A 26,762-nucleotide genomic window follows, 5' to 3' on the forward strand; every position below is an offset into this window, starting at 1 on the left:
ATGGGGGTCTAGTTGAGGTCATGCATTTAGGCCTGGATTCAATCAAAGTCCATCCTTCACTTTGACTCATGAATAAATCCAAATACAAGACTTTTCTTCACAAACATTGGTAAGTTCAACAATCACCAAAAACTGGATTTGCAAAACAGTGTTTGTGAAGAAAAAGACAAACACTTTCAATTAATCACAAGCCAAACTAAGGACAGATGTTGAATCCAGGGCATGATCTGTAATTTTTCATGATCTCTGACTGTTCAACAAATTTCAATTCAGCTGGATCATTTTGAAATACTGATGTTCGAGTTCCTTACCCATTATACTACACTGCCGCCCGTTATCTTTGGTAGCACTGATGCGTTCTGCGATTGGCCATAGATTACGTAGATAAAGATATTGTGGCAGCATATTTTTGTAGTACATTTTCAGAACCGTGAAAAGTCCAGGCATGGATTCCTTGCTCACCTGCTTCATACACAGGACACACCCAACACAAATGCGATGCTGGATTAACAGGTTGGTTCAGTGTGGATTGTAGGGGGGAAACAGGTGCTGAGATTCAATAAGCATTTGTCCTTGACATTTTTTTTACTTGTTCACAAACATAATCTGGCAAGTCAGGCAATCACTAAAACTGACAGGCCAAACTGAGTTTGAGCAGAAAAAGTACAATGTTTGTGTTTACTTGTAAATCTAAGCTAAGGACATGCATTGATTAAACACAGGCTGGAACCTTGTTCTGTCGTTCAAATGAGGATTTAACCCCAGAGTTACTCAGAAGTACTGGCTCAAATGTCCCATTACCATTAATGGCAAGTGATTTTATTACACGATTCACTTCTGTAAATTTACTGTTGGAAAGTAGTTTTAAACTAATAATATAATTCACACACATTTAGTGTTATCAGTCCAGCAGGAATCTCACACTTCACTTTTTATGTAAAAACAAATAGACCAATGACATAAATAATCAACCCAAGTAAAGAACAGCGCTACACAGAGGCTTTTGCACACACATTTATTACATCGGCACAGGGGGCTCAGTGTATATTCAGACAGTGCACTGCAGAATAACCTAACCAGAGAGACGCTCAGTCAGAACACTGGAGATAAAGTCAAGCCAACACTGGAAGAGCTGGGGGTCCACAACTTACACACACACTCTCACACTCACACACACTGGCACACACTCTCACAATCACACACTCAAACACACTCACATACACTCTCATACACACCCACACATACACACTCACAATCACACACTCACACACACTGGCACACTCTCACAACACACACTCACAATCACACACTCAAACACGCTCACATACACTCTCATACACACCCACACACACACACACACACTCACAATCACACTCACAATCACACACTCAAACACGCTGGTCTTGCAACAAGTCATCACAAATCAGCTAACAGGTAGAAACAACTGGCCGTGCACAAGATGGAAAAAAAACAACTTGCAACTGCAGTCTGAACGGAAGTCCCACTTGTGGGGTAACATACTGACCCTAAACAACAGCAGCCAGGGTGTGTATTTCAGAAAAGACTTGCTCTTGCTCTCTTGTTCTCTCACTCACTCACTCACTCTCACACTCTCACACTCTCACACTCTCACACTCTCACACACACAGGAGGGTGCTGACTACGCTGCCAATTCTTTTTGGGAAACAGGGCATGACACAGTGCCACAGATACAGCAATGTTACACGTGTAAACTACCAGCAGGGGGCGCTGGGGTGGAGGAGGGAGGGTATTTAATGTCCACCGCTCTCAGTGAGGTCCTGACCTGCTCAACTTGCCCATGGATCTGCATTGTATAAAGTTCCCCTAACTCAGGAATGTAGAATAAATTAAAATCAGCGGTTTTAAAACACTAAAGTACAGCACTACAGGTGCAGCCGTGGGATTGAGAAGCATGGTGCAGGCTTGCTGTGGTGTCATTCAGGTATTCTAAACTGTCACATTCAGCTCAGAACTGCACAGAACCTCCTTCTGCGGTCCCATGGCAACAGCGGTTGCCATGAGACTGCAGAAAAGATCTGCAAGGATGAGGCCTGGTTTCCAAACGAGCCGAAGGACAGTCTGCATTAGCCGGAGTTGTTTATGGTCCATGTGAATAAGTCATCGCTTTTACAGACATTACATTACATTTCCGAAACAGATACAATAATGTCTGTGAGAAATAGGCCTTGATTTAAAAAATATGGAATTTACACCTAATACATCAGTGGAATGTTCTAGATTTGTCTTTTGGCTATGGTCAATCAACTGGTCCATAATCTATTTTTGGTCTATCAGTATAATCTCAGTCATAAATAATCTGCTCTATTATAATATTCACAGCCAGTGTAAAGTACAATTAGTCTACATGCAGGTGTGTTACAATAACTATGAAGGGAGGTGGGCTTAATTCCATTTGAAGCTAGTCAATTCAGGAAATAAACTGAAATTCAATTTCTTTCTTGAAAAATCCTCACAGAACATTAAGGGGAACTTTATTTGCAATTAATTTTCCTGAACTGACTGAAATTGAAATGGACGTTAATCCCCAAAACCTGGTACACCAGGTGCATGAATGTCAAAGGTGTGGCCCTCCGAGAGCTTTAGATCATTGCCCCTCCCACTCTCCGCCCATCCCTAGCATTCTGGCTCCACCCACACAGGCCCCTCCTACTTCTTGGCCTTGCCCTGGGCAGCCACCGCCTCCATGGCCTTGCGAACGGTCTCCTCGTCGCCCAGGAACTGCATGGGCTTCACCGGCTTCAGGTTCTTGTCCAGCTCATACAGGATGGGGATCCCTGTGGGCAGGTTCAGCTCCATGATGGCCTCCTCTGACATGCCTGCGAGACAAGAGTACAGCTAGCACGTTAGCCGCGACCCCAGGAGGAACACAGTCAGTGTGTTAGCCATGTTAGCCATGACCCTAGAAGGGACACAGCTAGCACGTTAGCCGTGACCCCGGGAGGAACACATTAGCTATGACCCCAGGAGGAACACAGTTAGTGTTTTAGCCACACCCCCACCCCGGAAGAGAACCTGTTGAGAGGAATGCTATTGGCTAGTACGTGCGGGGGTGGAGTTGAGGATGAGGCGGGTAATCGATTGGTCTGTGTGGGGGTAGAGCCGAGGGTGAGGTAATAAACATTATTGATCTGTAAGTGTGGGGGTGGAAGTGAGGCTGACGAGAGTAATGTTATTGGTCTGTAAGTGTGGGGGCGGAGCTGAGGTGAGTAATGTTATTGGTCTGTAAGTGTGGGGGCGGAGCTGAGGGTGAGTGACGGCGTCGCTCGTACCCTCCAGGTGCTTGACGATGCCCCGGAGACTGTTGCCGTGGGCGGCGATCAGCACCCTCTTGCCCTCCTTAATCTGCGGGACGATCTCCTCGTTCCAGAAGGGCAGGGCGCGGGCAATCGTGTCCTTCAAGCTCTCGCACGAGGGCAGCTGGTCCTCCGTCAGATCGCCATAGCGACGGTCCTGCCACAACAGAAGAGACAGATTTTACACGAACGCAAGCACCTGGGCTGTGTTCAAAATCATGTTTTAAAGTGTTATGAACTTAAACAAGTCCTTGTATATGCACTACATGTAACAGGGAACACAGCTTAATTTGTTCCTGAGAGTAATTATTCTTTGACACCCCATACAAGTCATTGATCAGGTATAGGACAGTACATACAGTACATGTATTTGAATTCAGTAAAATCAGCACATGTATTCAGTAAAATAAATGCAGTAAAATGTATTTTTTGTTACAATTATACATCCCAAATAAATGAATAAATCTATGATCTACATTGAAAATGGTGGAGGTGCTGATTGCCGTGCAGATAACACAGAGTCAAAAACCACAGAAAAAATGGCTAGAAAACCCCATCACACATGAAATGCATACAGGAAATAAGTGCATGTGAAACTGTTTCTGTCAGTGATGCAAGGGAAGCTGAACAGATGCAGCAATCAATTCCATTTAAGGTGTGGAGTGAATGGCGTAACACTGGGCTGGATTGCTCAAACCCGAAATCTACAGCACAGTGCTTTCCAGGACTGCATTACTGCAAGGTCACCTGTGTGTACCTGTTATACTGCAGACCACATTACTCCAAGGACACCTGTGTGTACCTGATATACTGCAGACCACATTACTCCTAGGACACCTGTGTGTACCTGTAATACTGAGGACCGCATTACTGAAAGGACACTCATGTTTATCAGCAGTTTTCATCAGTTACTGCCACAGCCTTGGGCGCCTTGAAAAATCAATAATCTTTTGGCCTGTCCTTTGAAATTTGCACCATTGGCCTTTTCTGCAATACATTAACTCACCAGAGGCCAGGGCTAAATTAGCAGGAACAGTGTGACTGACTGAGGTTCAGTGGGGATAGTGTAGGGATCTTTCCTGGCTACCAGGCCTGTTCCAGGGACCAATGCTAACCTGGCGGAAAAGGGGTATGGTGAAAATTTACCTCACGGGTCATGAGAAACAGAGGCTTATCTCATCACAGTGAGGGTCTCATTGTGTAGCGTACAAGTTTTGGATTCGCAGTGAGTGTCGCATGCCTAACATGGATTAGCAGGGGCAAACATGACATTCTGCCTGATGGGCGAAAGCATGTTAAACCTCCCCCCTCTAATCCTTGAGCTGGTCTGTGCTCTGCACATCCCATAATGATCCCTGAGGGTGCATCCTGACCTGTGGTTCCACTGGCAGTCATTTTGGTGGTGGTGGTGGGGGGGTCACTAGTTGTCATGGGGATTAACTCAACACTACTGTAACCAGTGGCTGGGGGGGGTGGGGTGGGGATGGTTAAGCGGGTAGGGGGTTCTGTCTTAACTGTTTTTAGGCTCATGTTTTACACGGTTTTTTTCCCCATTGTTCTATGTTGAGACTTAAAACTTTGCAGAACACCGACTTGCCCACCAAGGAACAAACAAAGATCGATTCGATCGATCGATCGATCACATGACCCTGCACGGCCGGACCAGCCGTAACGCACGGCGACACACGCGCTGGCGTCGGGCGCGGCCCGCGGCGTCCCTCACCTTGCTGATGGCGGTGTAGAAGTCGTGGTCGGCGTCCATGGAGGGCGGCGGGACGTCGTAGGAGCGGCGCCAGACCTTGACCTGCGCCTCGCCGTGCTTGGCGGCGGTCTCGGCCTTGTTCAGGCCCGTCAGGCCGCCGTAGTGCCGCTCGTTCAGCCGCCAGGTGCGCACCACGGGCAGCCACATCTGGTCGATGCCGTCCAGCACGATCCACAGCGTGCGGATCGCCCTCTTCAGCACCGACGTGTAGCAGACGTCGAACTCGTAGCCCGCCTCTGCGAAAGGGTCATGAGACAGCCGATCATTCAGAGCATTTTAAAAAATAAAAAAAAATAGTTCACTGATTTTGTTTATCTCTATGAACTGGTTATAGTACAATGTTCAAAATGGCACAAACTCATTTTAGAGAATGTAATTATGAGACATCAGGCACTAAACTACTGATTTAGAACCATAGCAGGCCTACCCATACACACACACACACACACACACACACAGGACTATGTTAATTTAAAACTACGTTCAGCAGAGAAATTCAAATAAGAGTGGCACGGTCACTTGACCGGTCATGCTGGTGCTTTCCAAGGTGCGCAGTGCTATTCAGAATATTGTGCTGTATGAGCATTCATATCCAAAAAAAACGTGCTTACAATTCAGCAGGACAGCAGGGTAGGTTTCTAAGGGCTCTGACATTCTCTGATTCTCACAGCAACAAAAATAAAACAATAATGTGAGAAGTTTATTGGCCTATTTTACAGTAAGTAATGACTATGATCACCACTATACACCTAAACATGGATAAAAGGTTTTCAAAGAGAGTCAACTTCCTTCGGATTTTTTCCCCCAGTGAAGTATGCATCATATACCCCCAAAATGCGAATTAATATAATTTTCCAACTGCGCAGCTCTGTATCACCTTGACATATATACTACATATAATCTGAGTTATTATATGCAACGCAGAGAGGACATGCGCCTTTACGATATACGAAGAATCCAGACAGCACGCCACGTAATGCGGCACGTTCAAAGCGGCACGTTCGCACTCGCTGGAAAATTACCCCATCTTCCGGCCGGAGCAACGCCGCTTTAACCAATACATGTAAATGTACCAAATACGGACAGAATAGCACGAAAGTAGAGGAAATTGGCGGAGTTACACCGTAGGGACCCTGATGCTAGAGAGGGGAGGTTCTGTCAAAGCAGACGAAAGCAGGTCTGCAAAGGCTCGCCTCCGTGCAACCTTTATCCTTCGTGACAGTAATCATCCCGCAACCTAGCCACTCACTCCCCACTGCATGTGTAACGTTTTCCGTGGAGGGAACACCAAGTATTTGACATCAGACGCATTTTCACTTAAATATTACGTCAATATGGCGCCTGTGCCGGTACAATCGATGAAATCAGTTCAAGGTCCTTATTTCCCATAGATTTGTCTGCTCGTTTTAATTAAGAGCAAGCAACACCCCCACGCCACTAAGATACCCCATACTAATATGCTGCAACAGTTAGCCGGTAATGTTATGTAAACAAGCAACAACCAATACAACAACCTGTCTTTCGCCTGAACACCTGTCACACAATGACTGATGAATGTAAATACACCAGCATAGCTAACACGGACAGTAGCCTACCTTGCAGGGCCTGTCCACCTCTCCTCGCCTCGCGTTCCCCAGTCTCGCTCAAATCGGCGTCAAACCAGCCGCAGAATCGGTTTTCCTGATTCCAGCAGCTTTCTCCGTGACGGATCAGCACCAGTTTATACGCGGCCATTCTGCAAAGTTTAACCTCGTCTGGTAACGGTTAAAAAAAGGACTGAATTGCGGACAGCTTCGACAGACAGTGTGCAAAATCCGTGCAAAAACTGTGCAAACCCGCTGGCCGATGATAAAGAAGACCGACTGCACGTACATAAATCTGATACCGTGTGATTGGACGAAGACTGTTCTGAACTTGACACGAATTGCGTATCAGTACTTCCTACAAACGTTTCACCCAATGGAAAAACAGCTAGCGTGCCGTAGCGAGAACACCTCTTTCCGCACGTCAGCACCATGTCACTATGTTGCGCCGTGCAAAGAAATGTGACCTTCACTTAACGTAAAAACTAGTGTTGACGGAGACCTATAAATCAACCGAAAAGTGCATAATCCGTTTCATAGTCCATCTGAAATAATCGTTTTTAATTTATGATATCTAAATTACTCTGTGTACCAGCTTCCCCACTTGTGCTCTGAAAATGTTTTTTCCTTTTTTTTTATTTTGTACGGTCAGGCCTGTATTACTTGAGAATCTATGATTTACAGAACAGCATAGATATTTTCAGATTCTTATTTTAAATATATTATTGCCCGGAAATAACAGTAATAGGCTCTTGTATAAGTAAGAAAACATATTATTATTATTATTATTTTTGCTTGATATTATATTTTATTTACAGGAAGAGACAATAATAAATCCTTCTAAGAAATTCTTCAAACATAAATAGTGCAGACACTATGTTTGAGGCATGTAGATGAGCCTGCTGATAAACATATTTTGTAGAATGAGAATCCTCTTCCCACCTGACTGGATGTTGGAGTCATGGAAGAGACACAATAATTTCCTTGTGATACACAGAGGACATTTTTTTTAAAACGCATCCACAAGTTAAAATAATGTGATGATATTTTTCCATTGTTGCCAAAATCCAAACTGTTGTGAAAGCAACATTTATGAAGACCTATAAATTAAATGTCCTAGATTTTTTTCATTCATTTGGCCAAAGCAAGAGTTGCTGTGTTGCCATGCAAGTTTTGATTTTACTGTTGAGATGCAGTAAGCGAAGCCAAGACTTGTGAAGCATGCAATGAAAAATAATAATAATGAGGGGTTTTTTTTTCTTTACACATTTTTACATCAGCAGCAAATCACAATATTAAGAACTGTGAATGTTAAAATATTAGCATTCATATATACGGTATAAATGGTTAATTGGTCAATCAATTTTCAACATGAAAATTCCTGCATCAAAAGATAATGGAATTATTTAATCAGGCCACAGATTACTTGCTTGAGGACAAAGCATGACAGGACACTTCCGTAAACCCAACATTCTGAGCGTTTAGCAAACTGTGAGGCAACTCATATAATAATGAGGCCAGGTTTGTAGCCAATGGCAACGGGCATTGCGCTTCGGATGGGCGGGACTTTAAAACGATTGGTACCCAGTAGTGAATGAGTTTGTTTGGTGGGAGGGCTATTTTCCGGAAGCTGACAGTCAGCTGATCTGTTTGTTGGAGATCTCCACACAGGCGAACATTGGGCACTTTACACCTTGTTCTGTGGATTGTTTACGCTGTTTTAGCAACGTATTTGTACTATTTCTCCGGAATGGACGAAACTAGCCCCCTGGTTTCCCCTCTCCGGGATTCCTCCGACCTTAGCTACTGCGCTACCGAGCCCACAAGTCCGCGGGGCGGTTTTGAAGGGACGCCGGGCACAGTGGTCCGGGTCCCGGCTGGCAGCCCCGGACGCAGCCGAGAGCGACAGCCGCTGCTTGACCGGGACCGAGGAAACTCTCCGCGCGACCACGACAGGAACGACTTCCCCGAAGATCCAGAGTTCAGGGAGATCATCCGAAAAGCAGAGCGAGCCATTGAGGAGGAGATTTTCCCTGAAAGAATTTACCAAGGTTCCAGTGGCAGCTATTTCGTCAAAGATTCGCAGATGGTGAGAGTTTTTGTTATTGTTGCATTGATTACTTCTAAGAAGGCCAATTGACATGTTGGGATTAACATAGTATTGGGATTACGATGTGTCATAGTTTCCGGGCCTTTTTTGGATAAGGGTTCTTTTGAAAACGGTTTGATTACCTAGTAGTGGCAGAACGACTTGAAACATCAACCGAACTACCATGATGCAGCAACCTTCAGGCCCTGATTTGATGTTAGTTGATATTCCCTTGATTTCATGTGATGACATTGTGGTTCCTCCACGAATGTCTCAATCTAAGAAAAATATATCTATTTAAACGACGTAGCCTAATGTGTTTAATGTAAGACATCTGCAGCCGATTTAAGGAGGAAATAAATCAGAATGGTAGACAGCATTAGAACAGAACAGAACTTTGAAAAAACGCTTTCGCTTTTAACATACCATTGTGTCACTCACTGTAAGACATCGGAATTCACACTGCAACCGTGTAATTTTATAATGTGACAGCGCTTAGTCGGTTTGTTATGCAACTGACAGTCCTGGCCACACCTGTTTTCAACTTTAATCACACTCGTTTAAAAGTGTTTTTCACAGTGAAAACCACCAAAATAGAATGAGGTCTGTAGCCCTAGTCATCGTCTTGGATGTAAGTAACATCGACGTAAACAAATAGGCTGCAATTCTTGGAACGGTTAAGTGCCCGATACATTCAGATCGTGCAAAACCTTTTAGCACACGCAAAACTAATGACACAACCAATGATGGGTGCAAAACAAATACCACGACCAATCATTGGTCTTGTCGGTTTTGCCTGTACTTAAAGGTCTTGCACATGCTAAAGGTCTTATTAAATCGGGCCCTAAATGTAATCTTATGTCGGCCTACGTACGTGCAATTCTATTGTAAGATGCTCCTTGACAGATTACAAGCAAGCCTTGATGATGTTTAAGTATGATAGTCTGATTTGGTTATGTAAATGAAGCACACCAGGCCTTACTGATGAGGTGCAATCTGGCTTCTCTGTGCCAAACACAGGTACAGCACTCCCTTACCTGTTACTGAACTCTGATCACTGCGACTCCACCTAAAGCCTGACCTGGAGAAGTGTGGCCAGAAGGGTGGCCAGGACACTAAGCACTCTCTGTGACTCCGCCCCCTGTGGCTGAGTGGCAGCTCCGCCCACTGTGGAGTGAGACTGTGGCAGAATCTCCCTGGGCCCCTCACTAGAATGTGTCCCAGGTCTGAAACTCCGGTCCTGGTGGATGGCTGGCTTTATGCAACTTTTTTGATCCGGCCAGTTATAATAAAGCTGCATTCTTCCATGTGAATTCACTCCAGTATCAGACCGCAGTAAAACGTTATCGAACCAAGGCCGTGTGCGGTCTACCACTTTATCAATGTAAATGTCAAATAAATGACTGGGACTGAGTGAATAATTAAGGGCAGGAGTTGGTGTGAAATCCCGAAACGGATCAGCCCTGGCTGTGTTTCTGCTGCCGTAGACACAGCTGAGGCCTTGTGGATCTGTGAGGGTTCGGTTATGTGCGCTGGCAGCATTGCTCACATGCCTGTGAGATCTGCCACATACCTGCTGCACTTCCTTTTGTGGCTGCGACGCCCATAGCTGCACCTTTTCAGTCAGGCACATGGCAGGGGCTCCTATTAAAATGGCTGCCGTGTGCCCGTGGTACAGTCACCTAGCCCAGGGGTGGCAAAGCCAGATCCTGCAGAACCGCAGGGTCCGCTGGGTTTTGTTGTTACTCGGCCACTTGCTTGATTAATTAATCACCTCTCTTGGTCTCTTGGGTCTAAAGTCGTTGTTGTATTTGAGGTGAAAACAAAAACCGTCAGGCTCTGTGGCTTTCCAGGACCTGGGTTGGCCACCTCTGGCCTAGTCATTTTTGCACAGATCTCCCGATGCTGCTGCCACACCTGTGTTACATCATGTCCCCGTATGTAGATGCAATAAAAAGATTACTGGAGTGTTTCTGCGTTGTTTATTTACGCTCTTTTAAGGCCGAGGGGGTGAAAAATGTTACCTCCTTAGCGGTCATTACGAGGTAGAAGGGGACAGTGGGGGCGGTTTACAGTGCGGTCCTGTAAACGGGCTTGATCAGGCTCGTGGAGCTTCAGAGCCGGTCATGTGAGGGAACTTATGCTAATCTCATTGATGTAATGGGTCTCAGACCGTTCCAATTCCACGCAGTTAGCCCTCCGCAGAATGCCCCCCTTGAGCCATAATGGCTGCTCTCTTTGATGAGCCGTAATGGCTCCCCCCCCCCCCCGGGTCGCTGGTCAACTGGCAGGATGAACTGCAGAGTGTGGCGAGGGCCTTCGCCAGACGTCAGCGGTGCTCCTGACGGTGGAGACTTCCTGTCAGTGGAGACTTCCTGTCCCCTCTTCTCCCGCCTTCTGCGCTGTTCTGGAGTTATGAAATAGAAAGTGAAAATTAACGCTGTGCTTTAAAGTGATATAAAATGTCTGATTTGATCAAAAGACGGCTCCCTGGGTGACAAAGCTAGTTTGGCGAGAGTTTTTCCTCTACCTACACTGTAGATTCCCAGGGACGGTATTGATAGCGGCTGATCTTGTTTTCTTCCGTGTGGAAGTCAAATCAGCTCAAATTCCCTTGATGAGAATCGCCCAGATCTCCAGCGTAACTCTCTGTAATTTTGCTGGTTTTTTTTTTTTTTTTGCGCTTCCTGCAGAAGGTCATCGGGGTGTTCAAGCCCAAGAACGAGGAGCCGTACGGTCAGCTCAACCCCAAGTGGACCAAGTGGCTGCAGAAGCTGTGCTGCCCCTGCTGCTTCGGGCGGGACTGCCTGGTGCTGAACCAGGGCTACCTGTCCGAGGCCGGGGCCAGCCTGGTGGACCAGAAGCTGGAGCTCAACATCGTCCCCAGAACCAAGGTGAGGTCTGGGGTCCAGTGCTGCTCGCTGCATGCGTTGTGGTGTCATGACTGACTGACTGACTGACTGACTCACTCACTCACTGACTCACACAATGGCGAAAATGAGTAAGTGCATCTTTACTGTGATCAGATATAATAGGTAAAAATATTTAATTAGAGCAAATCTTATAAAATAAAAAAAAAGTAATCTGAAGAGTATCCTACTCTCTCCCTCTCTCTCTCTCTCCTGCTCACTGTCTGTTGCTCTCTCCCTCTCTTTCTCTCCCACTCAATTCAATTCAATTCAATTTGCTTTATCCCACTCACTTTCTCTCTCTCCCTCTCTTTCTCTCCCACTCACTGTCTCTCCCTCTTTCTCTGTCTCTCTCTCTCCCACTCACTGTCTCTTTCTCTCTCTCTTTGTCTCTCTCTCTCAGGTTGTCTATCTGTCCAGTGAAACGTTTAACTACAGCGCCATCGACCGGGTGAAGTCTAGGGGCAAGAGGCTGGCCCTGGAGAAGGTGCCCAAAGTGGGCCAGTGTTTCCACCGGATAGGGCTTCCGCCCAAAGTAGGTCCCCCTGACGTGCCCCTCACCAAACCCCCCCCCCCCCCCTCACAGTAAACAGGGTGGAGAAAGGCAAGCAGGAGAAAGAGGGTTAAGAGGGTAAAGGAGCTGTCTCACTGTTATAGCCACCTGTCCTGTCAAGTGGAGTTTTTCCCCAAAATTCACAAGCGACTCGCTCTGCTTTAGAGAGAGAGCTCTGACACTAATTCAGTGCTTTTGTTGGGTTCAGCAATGATTATCTTGAGGGGAGATGGATTTTTGTGATCAAAAATGTAATCATTATACAATTTTCAAAAACAAGATGAGGGCAAAATTGTGGATAATTTGCACCAGCAAATTCATTAATTTAATAAAAAAGTTGAAACATTTATCTCAGGTAATGAGTGTAGTGAGTCTAATTATCAACAGCAATAAGCAATATTAAACATATCAGCACTGTCCTTAAGGTATGGATCTACACAGTTTTTTTTAAAGAAATATGAGAATCTGGTGTTTTAACAAGGATTCTTCTGTAAAAGAGGTAGTTCATCTGGCTGTTTGTCCCTGTTGGTCTAGGTGGGGTCGTTCCAGCTGTTTGTGGAAGGGTACAAGGACGCGGACTTCTGGCTGCGCAGATTTGAGGCGGAGCCCCTGCCCGAAAACACCAACAGGCAGCTGCAGCTGCAGTTCGAAAGACTCGTGGTGCTGGATTACATCATCAGAAACACAGGTGAGCTCGTGGGCGCCCTCCGGTGGCACGGAGAACAAACTGTGCTTCGAAGGAGAATTTGAGCTACGTTTAAAAAAATGTTTTGATTTTAAGAAAGTCTTTCTGTCCTGCAGATCGAGGGAATGACAACTGGTTGTTAAAATACGACCTTCCAATGGATGCTGGGGAGGCCAGGGTGAGTTGATGTTGACGGCTGGCGCTAGGGCTGAAAATGCTCAAGATCCTTTTTTGGGGTCAACCACATTTGAGTGACATTTTAATTTTGAGTGCGCTTAGCATTGGATCAAAACTGGCCTTGGAGCAGGATTTACACCAAATGCAACCGCATGTAAAATGTGAAAACCGCAGTCCTCCATGGTCCAGTCTCAGGACGGACAGTAACTCTGTGTAACTCCTGCATCTCCTCTTCCTTTGGCAGGACACAGACTGGGTGATGGTGAAGGAGCCCATTATCAAGCTAGCGGCCATAGATAACGGTTTAGCTTTCCCCCTGAAGCACCCGGACTCCTGGAGAGCTTGTGAGTACACTTCCATTCGGTGAATTCCCAAAATTCCCAAAGTTGCCAAGTCAGAATAGGGGCGGGCAGAAGTATTCACAGCCACGGGACGATGCCTGATTGGTTGTCTCTTGTTCTCACCCACAGATCCGTTCTATTGGGCCTGGCTGGCTCAGGCCAAAGTGCCCTTCTCTCAGGAAATCAAGGACCTCGTCTTGCCCAAATTCTCGGACCCCAACTTCATCAAGGACCTGGAGGAAGACCTCTACGAGCTGTTCAAGGTGATTACGTAGTTAAGGAAAGGGACCAGGTTTTATTTTTAAAGCTCCTGCAGGTAGGGGCAGGAGGGTGCCCCTAGGGTGCCCCTACCCCCAAAAAGGGTTGTTTGCTAGGAGTGACACAAATTTAAACCAAAACACTGTCTTGTGCTGTAAGACGGCAAAATCTTTTGGCTCAAGCAAGTCAGTGATTGATGTTTCATTGTAGCCCCACCCATTATGGGGTTTGTGAAGCCTCACTGTTTCATCACTGATACCTGAAATAGTAAAATACATTGAAGTGAAGCTCAGGGAGAGTTAGCTTAGCTTGTGTGATGAAAGCAATGATGAAGGTAAATGATAATAATGATAAAATGGCTTTCCAAGTTCTCAGAGTTACTCAGCTGTCAGTTTGTTTTGTCTCATATCCAAATGGGTGTGCAGGTCCAAGATCAGGCTAATCAGGATTGGGATAATAATGATTATTGCTATTTAATAATTAACTAGATAAACCTTACATGTACATGTATGTGTGTGCATTTGTGTTCCCCTTTCAGAAAGATCCTGGTTTTGACAGGGGCCAGTTCCACAGACAGATCTCTGTGATGAGAGGGCAGGTGAGCAGGGAAGCGTGTGTGTGTGTGTGCGCGTGTGTGTGTGTGCTGTGGTGCCTCAGCTGTGTTCCTGTGTGTGTGTGCGTGTGTGTGCTGTGGTGCCTCAGCTGTGTTCCTGTCTGACGCTGAGGCTGATTGTGCCTCAGCTGTGTTCCTGTCTGAAGCTGATTGTTGATTGTGCCTCAGCTGTGTTCCTGTCTGACGCTGTGGCTGATTGTGCCTCAGCTGTGTTCCTGTCTGACGCTGAGGCTGATTGTTGATTGTGCCTCAGCCGTGTTCCTGTCTGACGCTGAGGCTGATTTGCGGCCGTTTCAGATCCTGAACCTGAGCCAGGCGCTGAAGGAGGGGAATTCTCCGCTGCAGCTGGTGCAGATGCCGCCGGTGACCGTGGAGTCGGCGAGGGCCCCCCAGCGCGCCAACAGCGAGTCGTACACGCAGAGCTTCCAGAGCCGACGCCCCTTCTTCTCCTGGTGGTAGAGCCGCGCGGCGCGGCGAGGGGTCGGGTGCGAGCGTACCGCAGACTGGAACGTACTCAAACGGGGAGTTTTCGGGCGCCGGGATGGTGAAAACGTGCGGCGGCGTTGGATGAAGAGAGGGTGGCGGCGTGGAGCGCAGGGCCAACCCTCCCTCGATTTTTTTTTTGGTGCCTTCTGCTTTCTGAAGGGCTAGGGGGCGGGGAGAGTACCCAAGTACGGCTTCTGATTGGCTGCCCATCTCACACTCCCAGTCACTGCCCCTCCCCCTTTCCCCACAATACACACACTTCTTGTCATTTTTCCCTGTGATTGACAGGGCCTGTTTACATTCCTGGTGGCGTCCCCCCCCCCCCCTCCCCGTTACCATGCAAACGAATGTTTATGGAATGGACCGTACCAATGTAGCCGGGAATGGGCAGGGGGGTCTGTCTCCCCCCCCACATACTTCCTGTGAGGAGAAGTGAAGATTGGGACCAGCGATTTGGGGAGCTCCAAACCTCTCATTTGAGAGCCTTCATCATTTGACAGGACAGGACCTGAAAGCTTGAACTGAGAGACAACCACCCCCCCAGAAACCCCCCCTACCCCCCCTCCGCTTTTTGGTACAGTGCTTGCAATAGCTCCGCCCCTTTGGCTCCCATCGTGCTGATGCAACACTGTCACGGTTTCCGGTTGGCGCTTTTGAAACTGGACCAGTTCTCACCACGTTCGCCATTTTGTGCCCCCTGCCCGGCGACTCTGATTGGCTCGCGGACTGTCGACGTACGCTGTGACGTTCCTGTTCCCACGGGAGAGATGGAAGCCACACACCCGTTTAAAACGCAGAAGGTGTTGGGCCAGAGCAGTACGTCTGAGAAAACTGAAAATCCACCCTGTGAGAAATGAACTGGTGTGGGATTAGAGTATGGGTTTATTCTGCTCTGTTTTAAACGTGTATGTGTGTTCACGCGAGTGTGCCTGTGTGTGTGTGAGCGTGTGTGTGTGTATATATATGCCTGCATGTGTATGTATACATGCATATATATATATGTATATATATATATATTCATAGATGTGTAAAATACATGTACATACATAGACACAGGTGCAGGCATATATATATTCACACACACTCACAAGCATGTGCACATAATATATGAATATGTATATAAACATATATGTATATATATATAATAATGTAATGAATATAATAATATTGTGCGCACACATTCACATGCACACGTATATATTGTAATATAGCGTAACAGATTTATTTGAAGCAAAAGCCATTCTGAGAGAACTGAACAGGAGTGGAGACCACAGAATGTTGCAGGTAAAGGTGAGTCACTCTGTACTTTCGATTTTGAAATAAAAGTAAGGTTTTGGCAGTGAAGAGTCTGAAGACCAGGCTCCTGTCCATATAAGCATCGGCATGTCCAAAAAATTTTAATGGGAAAGGCAGGGTTCTGTGGGCTGCCCTGAGGAGGTGAAATCCCAGGAGTGCTTTTATAAACCTGCCTTTTGCTCTGTCTCCTCGCTCTGTCCAACCTGAGCCTTCCTGGGGTTTCCTTTTAAAGTTTCGTTTCTGTCGCTTTCCTGAATTTCAGGCTCCGGTAATGAGAGGAACGCTCATCGTTAAGTTTACCTCAGTTTCAGACTGTTGCCCTGGATGCAATTTGAGGCGGTTGTATTTGGGGTGCTGCTGAGTGGGTGGCTCTTTTTCTGCATGCCTTTGCAGTTCCGGTCTCATCCTCAAGGGGGCTCCTCTGCTGGTGTCTCTCTTTCAGCACAGTAAGGGCGGTAACCATCTCCCATTCAGGGTGTTCTCAATCGCCCTAATCAAGGTCTGAACGGAAGAGCATGATTGGTTCAGTAGCCGCATTGTGTGTTTTATGCTAGGCTAAAAGCAGGGTCTGCCCCCGTGCCCAATGTAGCTAAAACTGTGCACCCCTGGCCTGTGTACTTTAAAGCACTTCTGTAAAATAAACTGGTGGTTTACGCTTTGTAAACAGGCACAGAATTAGCCATGCAGATTATCATGTTGCAGCTGTTCAAACTGCAAAGTGTTTGTAATTTAATTCAGCGGTCTCTTATCCACAGTGACCGACAGTTTCATCTTGGGAGATGCTGCTGGTGTGGGACAATTTTAAACAAGAGAGTGCATACAAAGTTGTGTGTGGATGGGTTTTAATGTCTTGCACAGATTCAAAGTGCACCCTTCCCATCTCATTTGCAGCTCATTCTGTTGAATGCTTTGACAGTCTTTAAGGCTAGGGGGCGCTGACGAGTTCACACTTTATCCTTGAGTATCTTTGCAAACTGTCTGCAGTCAGCGGGCATGTGCTGGACCTTACCTGGACAGCCAAGAGAACTGTGGCTGAATTTGTGCTTGGTCAAGAAGCCTGGACTAGTCCATGGGAGAAGTGGGGAGGGTGTCTGAAAAGAGGGCATTTCTCACCGTCTCCCCTGTTTCTTCAGTTTTTTTCATGAAATGGATTTTCTTTCTGATTAGTATGTACTGCTGTAACTACCAAACTGACCTAAAATGTATTGTTCTGACAATGCACTGTATAATTTGTATGTAATGTATTTTAAAAAAGGAAATACAACTACATATTTACTGTACTACACTATTAAAATGTCTCCTCATTTTTTATATTTAATATGATTTTTTATGGACTATTTACATCATAAATTGCCATTCATTGGAAGAATCAAAGACAAAAATAGAATATTGTATAGAACAAGAGACATTTGTGTTTATTTAATATGACTCACAATTCCAGGGCTATGTAGAATTAGCCCCTTCTTGGCCAGTTTGTTCTCAGACAGTCCGTTGCCTGGTAGCGCTTGCTGTTGGTGAGCGTAGCGTTCTAATTATTTTGAACATTGAAATTCGCCAGGAAGGAGGCCTTTGACGGCAGTTATAATTTCCGTCTTTTACGGTAGAATCTTTCCGAACCTCGCTGATTATATTTTGTGGTCGGGAATGCTTCAGCTAGTTGTCGAACGATCCTCAGCCGCGGTGGGACAAGTGACACATATTCCACTTAGTTTGCATTTAAAGTCTCTGCGCGGAAACCCAGAAACTGCACATTTATAATGCCCGTGACGCAGAGAGCTGTCTGTGTCCTGCTGGTTCGTTGGTAACCCCGAGGCGTTCCGAAGCTGAATAGAATGTAAGCGGGCTGCCAGATGTTCTAGGCTGAAGTTTCTTGGCTTTCCACAAGAGGGTGCTGTGGATTGGGAAATACGGAGATGGGTGCGTAACAGGCACACTTCCTGATCCTGCTGTGAGGAGAACAACAGCAGGACTTTATTGGGACTATCTGTGCCGTACTTCAGTTCTGGGACATCATGCTGATATTACACTACCTTGGAAAGATGGAAGTCCAGTGATGCGTTTTATACAGGGCACAGAAATTACAATTTATATTATTAATTCTTTAAAATTATTACAAATAAATTCCAAAACACAATTACTGCTTGTTTTTTTAGAATGAGCAAAACCATTAACTTCATAGCTTCATATTTTCTTTGTTACAAATGTAATTTGTTTTTATACTTTTTAACCAGTTTAATGCCAATGCAAATATTGTTTTATCTGTCTTTCAAATTTATAACATTTAAGACACATCTACAAGTTTTGTGTCTTTTTTCTCAGCCTTTGCTAAATTTTCTGAATCTGTTCTCTGAAATGGGGAGGGGAGAGGAGAGGCATTATTAACCAAGTGACATCATTGCTGGGGTGGGACATTACATTATTATATTCTATGAGAATACTTACATTAGAAATTAAATGACCAATACATTACTGTTAAAGTGAGGACCCACATGTTAAATTATATTCTGGGTGGAGTTCTTTAAAGTCATTCCCATATGGAAGAAATGACAGAGCCACTTGGCGTGATGAAATGCAATCCATGTTGTTTACCTGTGTTTACTGTGATCCCAGGCTGTTCCCTTGGCAGAATTTCAGTTTTTTTTTCTTTTCTTTCCATAACACAGAATATTAACACAAGCGATCCTGTGATTCTGAAGCAATCCGCATGACCAGTTTCATGTCCTTGACAATGTGTTCTGAAAACTCGGCAGCTTACAGGATGGGGTTCTCCTGTATCCTCTGAATTGCTGTGACACAAACCAGCATACACAGTGGACCTTCAGAACCAACCCCGGGGCACTGTATCATGAAGCAGGATTGCTAAATCACTGAGTGAAAAACCCAGAACCCTCCAAAATCTGGAGCATGGACTGAAGTAGAGAGAGCTGTTCCGGGTTGTATTTGGTGCAGTTACAGTTACCCAGCTAACTCAGTAACCCTGCTTTGTGATACAGGCCCCAGATCTACAGGAGAACCAAATGAGAAAAGTTAACCTTTGATAAGTGCTTTGTTGACCCGTTAGCCCTCAAGTGGTATAACTGCAGCAATGCTGTCCAACTGCAAAATCTACTGAGAATCTCACTTTAATTGCTACTAAATTGCTATTACAAGAAAGTTCATTAATATTTCTAGATACATAAATTAAGAATTGTAGGCCGTTGTGCACCGATGAAACTTTTTCAGAGAAATAAGTCCAGTAGATGAAAACTAAAACAGGCCATAGTTTTTGTCCTGTGTCAGTTGGTGTATAGTCCAGGCTCCTTCGATTAAAGTACACAGTGTATCCTTCAGCAGTGGGAAACCGAAGTAATGCTTTTGAAATTTCATCTGCTCAGTTTCAAAATGTCCCGCCATAAATGTATTGAAAGGATTGTGAGCCTGTCAATGACAAGCTTTTCAAAGTATGAATCACCCCTCCAAGCAGTCTGATTCAGTTTGCGAGTATGGTCACAAGTTCACACAGTGCAGTTAGGCCATCGATAAACAGTCAGCTCTATTGAAACCAAAAGAACCTCCTTGAATATCCAGGAGAAATCCCAGGCGAGAGAGCGGCCTGGAATTCACTTTGGATTTTTGCAGGACGTTCATGTCATCCCTCTTTCCTATGAACACCTGTCACTGGCACATTTCTTTGAAGCCGTAAAGAGCATTGCTCTTTTTCCTCTTCAAATCTAGTTGAATGTTCGGCTTGCCAAACTGTCAGTGAAAACACGCCGGGCCCCGTGCCAAACCTTAACCGAGGGACAATATGCACGTAGCGCATTCTGCAAATATCTGTTAATTCCAATGATGACTCCCGGAAGACGCCAGCTGTGTATCTACTATGTATGTACGGTCAAGGACAAAAGCCTTGGCCATCTCAGCTTTAGACATAACAAGCTGATAAGAGCTGGACCATCCTCTCTGGAACACTCTAGATTCCAGTTTTCCCTGCTGTGTCCAAACTCATTGGAAACATAACTCTTGAAGAAAGAGAATCACTGTTCCAGAAGAATTCTTCTTTTTTTTGCGTAGGCTGTGAAACCCTTGCGGATTTTTGAAAGAGAAGAGGATTGTATTTGGTGAGAGAGGCTCTAGAGTTCAGAGGGACTGTATTTTGGTGAGAGAAGCTCTAGGGTTCAGGGGGACTGTATTTGGCGAGAGAAGCTCTGGGGTTCAGAGGGACTGTATTTTGGTGAGAGAAGCTCTGGAGTTCAGAGGGACTGTATTTTGGTGAGAGAAGCTCTGGAGTTCAGAGGGGGGCTGTATTTGGCGAGAGAAGCTGTGTGATATTCAGCGATGTGCTGTGATGACGCTGAAAGTTCGCTCGAGGCCGCGTGACGGGAAAGCGCGGGACGTCCGTAAGGCCGCTCGAGTCTCAGAGGGCCGCCATTCCAAAACTCAAACCAAAACATCGAGGGTCACACCGAGGAGACGTTTGGGAGGCACCAGTCGCGTCACAAAACCGCCATTTTCACACCCTGCTGCTTCCCTGCGGTCACAGGCTGAGGAACATTCCCAGAGTTCACTCTGTCCGCCAGCTTCGCCAACGTAACACACAGGGACTGTTTGTTTATTTTTTTTCCCTAAAGAAGGACACTTTGGAAAGTGAAGTCAATATACACCCATTTTAGTTTCAATTATTTATTGGAATTACTCTAATATTATTATTTAAGAGGCTCTAGTTTTCTATAAACAATTCTATAAGTTAAAACCAACGGTCAAACAAATGATTTCATAAGAACACTTTTTTTTTTTCTACAGTACATTGGCTCGTCTACATCTGTCATCTGATAGCAAAAAGGTTTTTGTACCCAGTTCAACATAAACTACTTCTAGAATTGTTAATAAATGAATCTGTCACTTAGTGAGGAAAAGCAAAAGAAAATTTTCCACTGTCCCGTCTGTCACCGTCAGTCCTGGTGGAGGTGGAGTCCTAGATGTCATAGACATACCAGATACTCAACTTTGTACTCTTAACATGGAATCTTCAGTCTCCTTTCTGTTCAACTGATTCCCAACACATTAAAATTGGTTTTAAAAATATATCAAGGAGTGTGATGAAGGACAACACAATGGACAATAGACTATTGGAAGCACCGTAAACACCTGGAACTGACCAGAGCCTCCCGTACCTAAGTGAGTGGGAGTACTGAAGGGATGTAGGAACGGTCTGGTTAGTTTGTAGAATCTGCTAGGCCAGGGGGTGCACTGTCCTGTCAGTGTAAGATTCGGTGGAGGTAGCGTTCAGAGTTCCTCTCCCCTCCCTGTTTCCGTGACCCAGCCCCGCCCCACAGACGCCCCTTGGGCGTGGCCTGGGGCCGCTCTGAGCTGGCGGGGTGGTCCGCGGTTGCAGTTTCCCCCTGGCTCTCCGCTGCCCCCTGCAGGTCTGTTCTGTCCTGTTCTGTTTCCCTCTCCACAATGCTGTCTTCATTTGGGCTGCTCAACACACCCTCATTTATCCTAAAAACATGGAAATGAAAAAAAAAAAAGATTTAACCCTGCATTCCTCATGAATCTGCATGGCAAAAATAATGCACAATAGGACTGCAGGTTCAAATCCTGCCTGAGACTCCTGCTACACTGTCCAGAAAGATACTTCACCTGCTGTGTGTCAGTAAATATACACCTGTAAAAGTTAATATGTTGCTCTCGTGCTACTCTACATTATTACAGTCCAGTCTGATCAAAGTGGGGTGCCTGCTTGGGGGCCCATTTTCAAATGCATTTCTAGTGCAATCACTACTAAACCACCACAAGGAGGTAATAAACTGGGGTGCACTGGCATACCCAAAGCTCTTACTGTTGGTGTGATGCTGAAGGGGGAGGGGCCTGTCTCAAGTGAAAAAAAAAGAAGCTAACAATGACTACATTTCCCAGCAGCCCCATCACAAAATTCTGATATGTTTTGCCGGGTTGGACTTCTGCCCCTTCTCCCTTACCCTATTGGTGGGATGCTGAAGGGGGCGGAGTCTCTCACCTGAGATGTCCGAACTCAGCGAGCCACGCGGGTCCAGGGGCCTCCCTGGTGACCTCAGCTCGCAGCCTGCTCCGCCTCCTCTGCGTCCGCAGGCCAATCAGGGCCTGCGCCAGCTTGGCAGCGTCGCCCTGCCCCCACACCAGCTCCGCCCGCCGCTCGGCATGCTGGTCCCCCGCCGTGCGGAACAGCCCCCGCAGCTGCTGCAGGCTCACGCCCCGGAAGATGTGGGAGGAGCCGGATTTCCGGCCGCGGCGCTCCCCCAGGGGCCACGGCTGGGACGGACCTGCCGCGGTTGACGGCGAGGGCGTGGCTGGAGCCTCCATCTTTCCCAAGGGGGGTGTCTTCAGCACCTTCACCATGGGACCCACCCCTGGGGCCTGTAAGTGCAAGCTCACACAGTCACAGTACCTGCACCTGTCATTATCATGGGTCTAAGCAATGTCACTGAACTCAGGTCAGTGACTGACACAGTATCCCAATCACTGAACATTATTGGTCTAAGCACTGTCACTGAACTCAGGTCAATGATTGACACTGCATCCGATCACTGAACATTATTGGTCTAAGCACGGTCACTGAACTCAGGTCAATGATTGACACTGCATCCGATCACTGAACATTATTGGTCTAAGCACGGTCACTGAACTCAGGTCAATGTTTGAAACTGTATCCAATCACTGAACATTATTGGTCTAAGCACTGTCACTGAACTCAGGTCAATGTTTGAAACTGTATCCAATCACTGAACATTACTGGTCTAAGCACTGCCACAGAACTCAGGTCAATGACTGACACTGTAGCCCAATCACTGAACATCATTGGTCTAAGCACTGTCACTGAACTCAGGTCAATGTTTGAAACTGTAGCCCAATCACTGAACATTATTGGTCTGAGCACAGTCACTGAACTCAGGTCAAAGGTAACCGTGGTTCTCTGTCCTCTTGCTGTCCCCTGATTAGAGGTGATCACAGGACCACCGCATTCAAAGCCAGGCCGCTGCTCGGTCTTCTGCGCGGGCTCCATTAGGAGAGACGGCCACAGGAACCAATGAACACGAGGTGCCGGCTTCTGACATGACTATTTAAGACTAAATACAGGAAAGAGGAAGTGAAACTGGGATTCAAAACCCATCGCTGTCCAGATGCTTGTGAACAAGGGTCCGTCTGCTTTTTCCCACACACACACACAAGAGAACACACACAGTCAGGTCTTAATGAACATAAAATGGCCGAAAAACTGTACACTGCTCTTTAATCCTTATTCAAATAATGGCGCAGTGTTCCAATGAAGGAAAACATAACATTGGCACCGAGGGTGTGGTATGGTTGAAATTTCCTTGTGGTTGATACTGCCTTGCTTCCCTCTACTAAAGGTTTTCCACCTGCTCTCTGTGGCTAATTCTCACTATAAGGCAATATGTTTTATGCCTGGCTGTCCTCACCTCTCAGCTTTTTAAGACTTTCTTACTCAGTGGACATTCAGAGGGTTTTAACACACTTCCCTTTATACAATTAAGCCCTTTGACAACGTACCCTAATATTCCAGACAATTTACACGATTTCAAATGTCACCATGGCCCTAAAAGATCTATCCTTAATTTCTCAGATAAAGCAGAAGTTCATCAAAAAAGTTAAGATTACCTGAACACATTTATCCTGGAAACACTTTGACATACGCACTTCTGTTCATTCTTCTGAATACACACTGTTGGAAAACTAGAAGTACTACACCAAGAAAACTGCACATTTGGAATGAAGCAAACGCTATGTGAATAAATAACAACTGGCACGATCAATACCACAGTAATACGATGTCTGTCCGGACAAGGCAGTAACTTAAACATTGCGAACATGGTTTCTGTATCTATTTGAGGATAGCCGTATTGCAAAAGCAGTCGGTATAAATGCTAGACAAGATGCGCGTTTCGCTTGTTGCGTTCAGTTGAAGGCTATCCACTGACAATGACTCACAGAAGATGTCTAATTAGCGATACTGATGAGTCACATCGGTGGCTAAGATGAACAGTCAAAAAACAACGTTGTGTTCATTCAAATATCAAGTTCAGACACATCCTTTAGTTATGGAAAATAACTCCCATACATTTTCTTACCCTCTGCGAAGACGGTCGACGCTCTCTCAGTATTTCAAATTGTGCATCACAACATGATTAGTTGCCGTTTTCACGATGTATCAGGTACACCAGAGCCCTGAGAGACTTTATGCCAACCTCTTTCAAACGGCCGAAGAACGTGATTCTTGCAGCGGCGATGCAATCTTGCCGCATGTCAGTGGCCATTCAGAGGTCGTGTCTAAAGAGTTGTCTCCGCTCCTAAGGCGGGGCGCCGCCTTTTCTGGCCAATAAGGCCATTCGGAGGCGTGGTTAGTTGACCGCGCCTTCCCGGCCACATATTTTGTCAAGACGTAATCCATTGACGTCAATGCCCGGGCCCTATGCGGACTGTGATGGATTTGTTAAATGAGCGAGAGAAACGGGTTTAGCTGACTCTGTTCGTCCATACGTGATGATTTGCATAACACAGCATTACATCAGCAAGTGTCACGTCAGAGGACACACGGTATCGCAGCATGTGCATGTTCACTCATTACTGCTGGGTTCAGACTCAGGTTGCTGAAAATGAACTGAACTTCATCTCATACTTGAGTTAGAATAAACCTTTTTATCTTAGAGTGGTGCCATCAGTGCAGCTACACGGCACTACCTTTGGAGTACACCGCTTTGAATTTTTGTACAAACTGCGATGATTGAAGCCCTGTGAGAAGATACTGAAATATTTAAGTGATACGGTACATTAATAGTTCTGAAGTTTAACCAGAACCGGTTCTAACTTGATCAAGGACATTTTCCAGAACAAGGGTCCTCAGACTTCGGTGGTGGGGCAGTTGCTGGGCATCAGAGCTTTGCTCCAACCTTAATTTCAGTTCTCCAAGTGTAACAAGCCATCGCTAAGCAGCGGTCAGAGAATTGCAGTTGCGACAAGAAAATGTTATGCTACGAAGAATTAAAGGCTTACTACTGTACTGCACGCATAAACAGTAATCCAAATTATACTTGCAGAAAATGTGCTCTCCAATGGGAGTGTCAACTTTCTCTTATTTCAGTAGATATTTCGCAAAAAATGCATGTTTCAGCAGGCATATGCACAGAGAGATACCAGCACATGCTGAAACACCATACGCACCCCCTGCCCTGATACCCGCCCCCCCCCCCCCCCTCCCCTCCACAATGCTGCCAGGCCTAGCTGTTGAACATAAGCCATCTGTGGAAAGGGAAGAGTTCAAAGAAAAACACCCCAGGCAGTGTGCCAAAACGTGCATTCTGCTCAGATACACTCCAGGACCAAATTATTAAAGCGCTGAAAACCGAAAAGATGTTTTCAATAACACTAATTGGCCGAGAGAAGAGATTCACTGGAATGAAAACCAGGACGCATAACGAAGTCCCAACGGAGGTCTCTCTCTCTCTTTTTGAGAAGCCCTGCTCCAGATTGCTCTGAAGGAGGTCCGTGAACATCTGGAGCTACGGTCTCGTTAAAGTGACCAAACTGGGGTATAAAACACAACCTCACGCTGCCTGTGGATGTGAATTCTGCCCTGGAAATAAGCAGGAAATAGCATTGTATAGTTTACAACAAGCCTGTGAGTTTACAGGTCTTAAAGCTAGTGTTTCTTATAATTAATTACTAATACATTGCTATGATTTAAAAAAAAAAAAAAAGAGTGCTCAGAACAACCCTAAAGTGAGCAACTGGTGAATGTTTAAAAAAAGACAAGATATTTGCATATTGGCAATATCTTACAAATGATGTAAGATACAAATGACACTTTTGGGCAATAATTTAGAAACAGTGGATGATTTATCATATTCATTAATGCATTAGTAGCACTTAAAACGTATTAATTGCGCTTGGATTTAAAGAATACTCTCTGTATGATTCCCTGTGCAACAATAGGGATATGTCATTTATTGAGCCACAATTTGAACCCTTTAAGGTATAAGATCACAAATATGTGATTAGAATGTTCTTAACTAAACATTCTAATGCTGATGTAACAATCACTGCTTGTAACTGAAAGCAATGGAGTTTTAGAACACCAATTTAAAATTACAAAAGAAAAAAAAACATTCCAAAAAACCTACTCTTCAAAGGTTTTTTAAAAACATACAGTATATAAAATACACAGCATTAAATTAAATACTATAACAAAATTACAGTATGCCCAATTTTACTTTAACATTTTAGGACAATGAGCTCAGTTGCATAAGCAGCAACAGATATTTCTATTGTTTCAGTGTTTCGTGTAATGTGATTTTTGTTTCTCATTAAATGACCGCCTGGATCCATTTAAGGACATTTCTGGCCGATCAGTATTGACTGCTTTAGCTTGTCAGCGCTCACTGCGTTTCAAAGGACATCCGCTGCACAGTCAAGCCTTTAAAGACCTTATATAACTAACTGACCTTATATATGGTGAGTGACTTTGCATGAAAGTCATCTGCTGTATTTCATTGTGTTAGGTATGGCAGCTGATTGTGGTTTGTACTGTATTCCCCCCCACTTATTGTGGGGGGCGCTGCTCTTGTGGTGACCGGCAGCAGGTGTAGCAAATTTCCCTCTGGGGACAATAAAAGTATTGATCGATTGATTGATTGATTGA

The 26,762-nt window shown here is 45.5% G+C and overlaps 3 protein-coding genes across 6 annotated transcripts; 1 reads left to right on the top strand and 2 right to left on the bottom strand.

The window, feature by feature from the left end:
* Window positions 1-1,471: 1,471 nt before the first annotated feature.
* pgam1a (phosphoglycerate mutase 1a) lies at window positions 1,472-7,010 on the bottom strand. Its single transcript, XM_035400988.1, has 4 exons — window positions 6,693-7,010; window positions 5,059-5,333; window positions 3,312-3,492; window positions 1,472-2,858 (listed from the first exon to the last, which is right to left on the bottom strand). The coding sequence occupies exons 1-4, from the start codon at window positions 6,829-6,831 to the stop codon at window positions 2,689-2,691; spliced, it is 765 nt and encodes a 254-aa protein (XP_035256879.1). The 5' UTR covers window positions 6,832-7,010; the 3' UTR covers window positions 1,472-2,688.
* A 1,312-nt stretch (window positions 7,011-8,322) lies between these two features.
* LOC118217683 (phosphatidylinositol 4-kinase type 2-alpha-like) lies at window positions 8,323-15,306 on the top strand. The gene is made up of 9 exons (XM_035399634.1): window positions 8,323-8,769; window positions 11,463-11,663; window positions 12,082-12,213; window positions 12,766-12,919; window positions 13,033-13,094; window positions 13,338-13,437; window positions 13,564-13,697; window positions 14,231-14,290; window positions 14,603-15,306. The coding sequence occupies exons 1-9, from the start codon at window positions 8,431-8,433 to the stop codon at window positions 14,762-14,764; spliced, it is 1,344 nt and encodes a 447-aa protein (XP_035255525.1). The 5' UTR covers window positions 8,323-8,430; the 3' UTR covers window positions 14,765-15,306.
* A 5,433-nt stretch (window positions 15,307-20,739) lies between these two features.
* LOC118217740 lies at window positions 20,740-24,488 on the bottom strand. Of its 4 annotated transcripts, XM_035399736.1 has the most exons (4): window positions 24,196-24,488; window positions 23,726-23,789; window positions 22,086-22,462; window positions 20,740-21,568 (listed from the first exon to the last, which is right to left on the bottom strand). In XM_035399736.1, the coding sequence occupies exons 2-4, from the start codon at window positions 23,756-23,758 to the stop codon at window positions 21,325-21,327; spliced, it is 654 nt and encodes a 217-aa protein (XP_035255627.1). In that variant the 5' UTR covers window positions 23,759-23,789; window positions 24,196-24,488; the 3' UTR covers window positions 20,740-21,324. The 4 variants fall into 4 exon arrangements, with proteins under 4 accessions (XP_035255627.1, XP_035255629.1, XP_035255628.1 ...); XM_035399738.1 differs by lacking the exon at window positions 23,726-23,789 and having other exon boundaries at window positions 24,186-24,484; XM_035399737.1 differs by lacking the exon at window positions 23,726-23,789 and having other exon boundaries at window positions 24,196-24,479.
* Window positions 24,489-26,762: the final 2,274 nt, after the last annotated feature.

Source organism: Anguilla anguilla, chromosome 18 (assembly GCF_013347855.1).
Source record: "Anguilla anguilla isolate fAngAng1 chromosome 18, fAngAng1.pri, whole genome shotgun sequence".
Taxonomy (NCBI): domain Eukaryota; kingdom Metazoa; phylum Chordata; class Actinopteri; order Anguilliformes; family Anguillidae; genus Anguilla; species Anguilla anguilla.

Excerpts from the sequence above, each read along its gene's own strand:
- pgam1a (XM_035400988.1), bottom strand. The coding sequence starts at position 6,831 with ATGGCCGCGTATAAACTGGTGCTGATCCGTCACGGAGAAAGCTGCTGG. Across the intron at positions 3,493-5,058 it reads TCTACACCGCCATCAGCAAG|GACCGTCGCTATGGCGATCT; the intron begins GTGAGGGACGCC and ends CTGTTGTGGCAG. Across the intron at positions 2,859-3,311 it reads CATCGTCAAGCACCTGGAGG|GCATGTCAGAGGAGGCCATC; the intron begins GTACGAGCGACG and ends CTTGTCTCGCAG.
- LOC118217683 (XM_035399634.1), top strand. The coding sequence starts at position 8,431 with ATGGACGAAACTAGCCCCCTGGTTTCCCCTCTCCGGGATTCCTCCGAC. Across the intron at positions 12,214-12,765 it reads GGATAGGGCTTCCGCCCAAA|GTGGGGTCGTTCCAGCTGTT; the intron begins GTAGGTCCCCCT and ends CTGTTGGTCTAG. Across the intron at positions 13,438-13,563 it reads CCCGGACTCCTGGAGAGCTT|ATCCGTTCTATTGGGCCTGG; the intron begins GTGAGTACACTT and ends TCTCACCCACAG.
- LOC118217740 (XM_035399736.1), bottom strand. The coding sequence starts at position 23,758 with ATGTCAAAGTGTTTCCAGGATAAATGTGTTCAG. Across the intron at positions 22,463-23,725 it reads TCCAGGATAAATGTGTTCAG|GCCCCAGGGGTGGGTCCCAT; the intron begins GTAATCTTAACT and ends TTGCACTTACAG. Across the intron at positions 21,569-22,085 it reads GCTGAGTTCGGACATCTCAG|GATAAATGAGGGTGTGTTGA; the intron begins GTGAGAGACTCC and ends CCATGTTTTTAG.